At 40.5% G+C, this 6,386-nt stretch overlaps 1 protein-coding gene across 1 annotated transcript in view; it reads right to left on the bottom strand.

The window, feature by feature from the left end:
- The window catches only part of GALR3 (galanin receptor 3), a 30,113-nt gene that overhangs the window by 6,648 nt on the left and 17,079 nt on the right, over positions 1 to 6,386 (bottom strand). Inside the window, exon 2 of the mRNA XM_070754815.1 lies at positions 4,426 to 4,797. Within this exon, the coding sequence (XP_070610916.1) occupies positions 4,426 to 4,775 (350 nt within the window). The 5' untranslated portion in view covers positions 4,776 to 4,797. The remainder of the gene's footprint in view (positions 1 to 4,425; positions 4,798 to 6,386) is intronic.

Consider the following 6,386-nt stretch of genomic DNA (forward strand, 5'->3'; position numbering starts at 1 on the left):
CCCTGTCCTATTGTCTACTTTTTATCATTACTTATCTAATGTTTTCTATGTACAAATTATCACCCTATAATTGTTTGAGAAACAAACAAACAAACAAACAAACAAACAAACAAACAAACAAACATAAAGACATTTCTAAAGAGACAAATCAGTCTGGGTGTTTTAGCTATGGGAAGACAGGAAGTACATTTTTAATAAATAAAATATAGGTCACATGAGGTGTCCTTGGTCCTCTTTGAGTTTGGTTCTTTTCTTGCACATGTTTCATTACTGAAATTGGGCAACATCATCAGTGCTGGTAGGAAGTGGAGTTTGCTCTCATTTTATACTCTAGTGCAGGGTTGTCAAACTTGCGGCCCGTAGGCCGGATGTGTCACACGCTGGTCACGCCCACTGCTGGTTTAGCGAAGGGGGGGAAAGTCATGATATATCACCTGACAACAACGTGACACTGCGAGATTGACACCCCTGCTCTAGTGGCTTGCCCTGTCAGCATTGGTGGGCTGTTTATTGTTTAGCTGGTTTGTCGATTCCTTGACTAGGATATTGTTTGCTTCTTAGAAACATAGAAACATAGAAGACTGACCGCAGAAAAAGACCTCATGGTCCATCTAGTCTGCCCTTATACTATTTCCTGTATTTTATCTTACAATGGATATATGTTATCCCAGGCATGTTTAAATTCAGTTACTGTGGATTTACCAACCACGTCTGCTGGAAGTTTGTTCCAAGGATCTACTACTCTTTCAGTAAAATAATATTTTCTCATGTTGCTTTTGATCTTTCCCCCAACTAACTTCAGATTGTGTCCCCTTGTTCTTGTGTTCACTTTCCTATTCACTTTCCTGAACCTTATTTAGCCCTTTAACATATTTAAATGTTTTGATCATGTCCCCCCTTTTCCTTCTGTCCTCCAGACTATACAGATTGAGTTCATTAAGTCTTTCCTGATACGTTTCCTGATTGTTCATTGTTAGTCTAATGTTAACTTTGGTGTTCATCTCTGCTCATTTGAATGTTGATTGCTGGTGAAAACTTTGGTCATTTGGTTCCCTTTTTGGCTTGTGTATTGTCCCTTGAATGGCATGTAAAATGTTGATTATGTCTATATGCTGTTGATGGCTGCTTTGTCAGAAGATCTGCATACCATTCATTTACACAGAACACACCTCTACATAGTTCAGAGAGCACCAGGAATCCTCATTTCAACCCTGAATTACAAATATTTTCTTCTAATAGATCAGATAATTTAAGATTTTTGGATAAAGTATTAAAGACTCTCCTCCTTCTCCTGTTTAGAAATAAATGGACTGATTTCACATATCATATTAAGCAATGGTTTCTTCTGTTTCTTTACTTTAAAAAAATTTGATCTCATTGCATGAATACACATAATATACGCTGCTCAAAAAAATAAAGGGAACACTCAAATAACACATCCTAGATCTGAATTAATGAAATATTCTCATTGAATCCTTTGTTCTGTACAAAGTTGAATGTGCTGACAACAAAATGAAATGGATTGTCAATCAGTGTTGCTTCCTAAGTGGACAGTTTGATTTCACAGAAATATGATTTACTTGGAGTTATATTATGTTGTTCAGGTGTTCCCTTTATTTTTTTGAGCAGTATACTATTTATTTATTCATTCATTCGTTTGTTTGTTTGTTTGTTTTGTCCAATACACAATAATACACAATGAAGGTAATAGAGGACACCTTCGAGGAAATAGAATTAGAGAAACAATAGAGGAGAGAATATAGGATAAAATAAATCTATGAGAGAATAGAAGAAAGATATAGGGATGGAAGAGAAGATATATGAGATATAGGAGAGACAATAGGACAGGGGTCGGAAGGTACTCTAGTGCAGTGATTTTCAACCTTTTTTGAGCCGCGGCACACTTTTTACATTTACAAAATCCTGGGGCACACCACCAACCAAAATGACACAAATCTAATAAATAAATAAATAAATAAATAAATAAACAAATAAATAAATAAATAAATAAATAAATAAATAAATAAATAAATAAATAAATAAATAAATAAATAAATAAATACATACATACATACATACATACATACATACATACATACATACATACATAAATAACCCCCTCATATATACAATCCCATGTAACATCCCCTTATAAATACAGTCAATCATCAATCATCCCTCCTGAAATTTATACCACTGTCTCATTTATGGGTACTTCTCCTGTCTTTCCCCCTTTTCTCTCTCATGTTTCTCATTTCTCTCTCTTCCTCCCTTTTTCCCTCATTCCTTCTCCCTCTCACTTCTCCTCTTTTTCCATCCCTGTCTCTCTCCCCCCCTTATGTGTGTGTATGTATACACACTCCAACCATTTCCAAAACCAGGTGAGGGCTGGGGTTTAATTCTCTTTTATTCTTTTCAAAAACAGGTGAGGGCTGGGGGTTTTTTCTTATTATTTGGGTGCTTTTTACCATATGCTTCAAGAATCACCTCTCTCTCTCTCGTTTCTCTCTCCTCTCATTCTCTGCCTCAATCATTTTCTCATTTCTCCTCCCCTTTTTGTTCTCATTTTTCTCTCTCTCTCCTTTCCTCTTCCTGTCTCTCTTGCTTTCTTTTTCTCTCTCTCTCTCTTGCTTTCTTTCAGTATCTCTTGCTATCTCTCTTTTTCTCTCTTGCTTTTCTTCTCTCGTGCTTTTTCTTGTTCTTTCTCTCTCTCTGTTGCTCTCTCTCATTCTCTTATTTTTTTTCTCTGTCTCTTTTCTTTCTCTCTCTCTTAGTCTCTCTCTTGTTCTCTCTTATTTTCTTTCTCTCTCTTTCATGCTTTCTCTCTCTTGTTCTTTCTCACTCTCTCTCTCTCTGTTGCTCTCTCTCGTTCTCTCTCTTCCTTTCTTCTCTGTGGAGGCCAGCGAAGGTTTCCCTTAGTTTGAATGTTCCGAGCAAGCAGCCTCTTTACTGACAGCCCGGGATGGGACTGTGAGAGGGGTGGGCGTTCCCACAGCGCTTAGAGCGGCTAGCGGCCGGATCGCCAGCGCCGCTGCAGCCACCGCTGTGGAAGAAGCCGCACCCCAAAAAATCCGGAGAGAAGGAAGGATCGGGCGGGCGGGGACAGCCACAAGTGGAAGCCTCAGCCCTTGCGCCCCCTTGCGCCCATGGCTTCTCGTCGATGTCTCTGCCTGCCCGATCCGCGGGAGTGCTAATAGCAGCGGCGGGCAGGAGCCCCCCCCGCTATTCCCGCCGCCGCCGCTATTAGCACTCCTGCGGATCGGGCAGGCAGAGACATCGACGAGAAGCCATGGGCGCGAGGGGGCTCCAGGGCTGAGGCTTCCACTTGCAGGGCCCCCCCCCCGCTATTCCCACCGCCGCCGCTATTAGCACTCCCGATGCCACAAGTGAAAGCCTCAGCCGCTGCTATTGCCATCCCGCCGAGTCCCAAGCTCACCTGCTGCAAAGAAGGAAGGCACAAAGAAGAAAGGCGTGAAAATGAAGGTGTGAAGAAGCAAGCCGGGACACTCAACTTCTGGTTTGGAAGCGGAACTTCGCGGCACACCTGACCTTGTCTTGCGGCACACTACTGTGCCGCGGCACAGCGGTTGGGAAACGCTGCTCTAGTGCACTTATGCATGCCCCTTACTGACCTCTTAGGAATCTGGAGAGGTCAACCGTGGACAGTCTAAGGGTAAAATGTTGGGGGTTAGGGGATGAATCCCAGTGACCAGTTAGGTCCCACAGAGTGGGTCTTTTCCAGGTCCCGTCAACCAAACAATGCAGCTTGGCGGGACCCAGGGGAAGAGCCTTCTCTATGGCGGCCCCGGCCCTCTGGAACCAACTCCCCACAGAGATTAAATTGCCCCTACCCTCGTTGCCTTTCGTAAGCTACTTAAAACCCACCTCTGCCACCAGGCATGGGGGAATTGAGATACTCTTTCCCCCTAGGCCCTTACAATTTTATGCATGGTATGTCTGTATGTATGTTTGGTTTTTATAATACTGTAATGGGTTTTTAATTGTTCTTAGTATTGGATTATTATTGTATGCTGTCTTGTTATTGCTGTTAGCCGCCCCGAGTCTTCAGAGAGGGGCGGCATACAAATCAAATAAATGAATGAATGAATGAATGAATGAATGAATGAATGAATGAATGAACGAACGAACGAACGAACGAACAAACAAACAAACAAACAAACAAATAAATGATACTACGGAGTCTGGTAATGAGTTCCATCTTTCAACAACTAAAGTCGTATTTTTTACAGTCAAGTTTGGAGCAGTTAATATTGAGCTTGAATCTGTTATGTGCTCTTGTGTTCTTTGCCAGAATCAACCAAGCTACATTAGTGCAATGTCAGAGCAATGACACAAAGCAATGTTTTGTTACAGGAGGAGACAAGAAGTTTTGTGTTTTGGAGGAAAGAGAACATTTATATTTACCTGTCCACCGAAACAGCTGCCAGGGTAAAACTGCTGGCATACAAGGTAAGGAAGATGAAGAAATGCACAGCTTTGCAGGCAATGGCACCAAAGAGCCATCCATCCAGAGTATAGATGGTGGCCTGGAATGGGACACAGAAGACAATGAAGAAGAGGTCTGCCACTGCCAGGTTGAGGATGAACAGGTTTGTAGTGTTATATTTCACCTCTCCATTGTGTAGCAGCACAGCCAACACCAGGCAGTTCCCAACTGTGCCTACAAGGAAGATGAGGGAAAAAACTACAGGCACAATAATGCCTATGGCTCTTGCCTCTAGGCTGTCTGAAGATATATTCCAGCTGTCTGGCATCTCTTCATCAGCGATAATAGACCTGGGAGAAATAGAAAGAGAAGTAAGTGATGATCTCTCCTTAAGGATGGCTGTCACTTCAGCATATATTTTTAAAATTTATTTATTTTGTCCAATACACAATAATACACAATGACGGCAGAAAAAGACCTCATGGTCCATCTAGTCTGCCCTTAGACTATTTTTTGTATTTTATCTTAGGATGGATATATGTTTATCCCAGACATATTTAAATTCAGTTACTGTGGATTTATCTACCACGTCTGTTGGACGTTTGTTCCAAGGATCTACTATTCTTTCAGTAAAATAATATTTTCTCATGTTGCTTTTGATCTTTCCCCCAACTAACTTCAGATTGTGTCCCCTTGTTCTTGTGTTCACTTTCCTATTAAAAACACTTTCCTCCTGGACCTTATTTAACCCTTTAACATATTTAAATGTTTTGATCATGTCCCCCCTTTTCCTTCTGTCCTCCAGACTATACAGATTGAGTTCATGAAGTCTTTCCTGATACGTTTTATGCTTAAGACCTTCCACCATTCTTGTAGCCCATCTTTGGACCCGTTCAATTTTGTCAATATCTTTTTGTAGGTGAGGTCTCCAGAATTGAACACAGTATTCCAAATGTGGTCTCACCAGCGCTCTATATAGCGGGATCATAATTTCCCTCTTCCTGCTTGTTATACCTCTAGCTATGCAGCCAAGCATCCTATTTGCTTTTCCTGCCGCCAGTTTGCTGGGAAATAGTTTGCTATTTCCCAGTTTTCTGGGAAATATGATTCTGGAAAGTACAGACAGTCCTCAATTTACAACAGTTCATTTAGTGACCATTCAAAGTTACAAGGCACTGAAAAAACTGACATATGACTTCACACAACCACATTCCCATGATCAAAATTCAGATGTTTGGCAATTGGCTCAAATTTACAATGGTTTGCAGTGTCAATGGGGAAAACAGCTTCACTTACCAACTGGGTTACCAAAGAAGTTACCTACATGTATACATGACTTGGAACCCGCTTATGGACTTTCTGTGTAAAAAAATGTGATTATGGTTTTGATAATTAGACTGGATTATAGAAAATAGAGTAATTTTAGAGAGAGGTTAAATATAACACAAGAGCACGCAACAGATTCAAACTTAATACGAACTGCTCCAAACTTGACTGTAAAAAATATGATTTCAACAATCGAGTTATCGAAGCGTGGAACTCATTACTGGACTCAATTGTGTCAACCCCTAACCCCCAACACTTCTCCCTTAGACTCTCCACGATTGACCTCTCCAGGTTCCTAAGAGGCCAGTAAGGGGCGTACATAAGTGCACCGGTCTGCCTTTTGTCCCCTGTCCAATTGTCTTTCCTTTCTTTCTCCTATCTTATATATTCTCTTCCTTTCTTATATCCTCTCCTCTAAGTTCACTTTTACCCTTATTTATTTATATTATCACATGTCTATTTTTCTTCCTATGTATTTGTGTATTGGACAATTGAATAAAATAAATAAATAAAAATAAATAAATAAAATATATTGGTACTGTTATCAATATCGGAACCATTGAAAACAATATCTTTTGTTTTCAATTTTTTCAACTTTATTTTCGTTAGACTT

This window comes from Erythrolamprus reginae, chromosome 6 (genome assembly GCF_031021105.1).
Source record: "Erythrolamprus reginae isolate rEryReg1 chromosome 6, rEryReg1.hap1, whole genome shotgun sequence".
Classification (NCBI taxonomy): domain Eukaryota; kingdom Metazoa; phylum Chordata; class Lepidosauria; order Squamata; family Dipsadidae; genus Erythrolamprus; species Erythrolamprus reginae.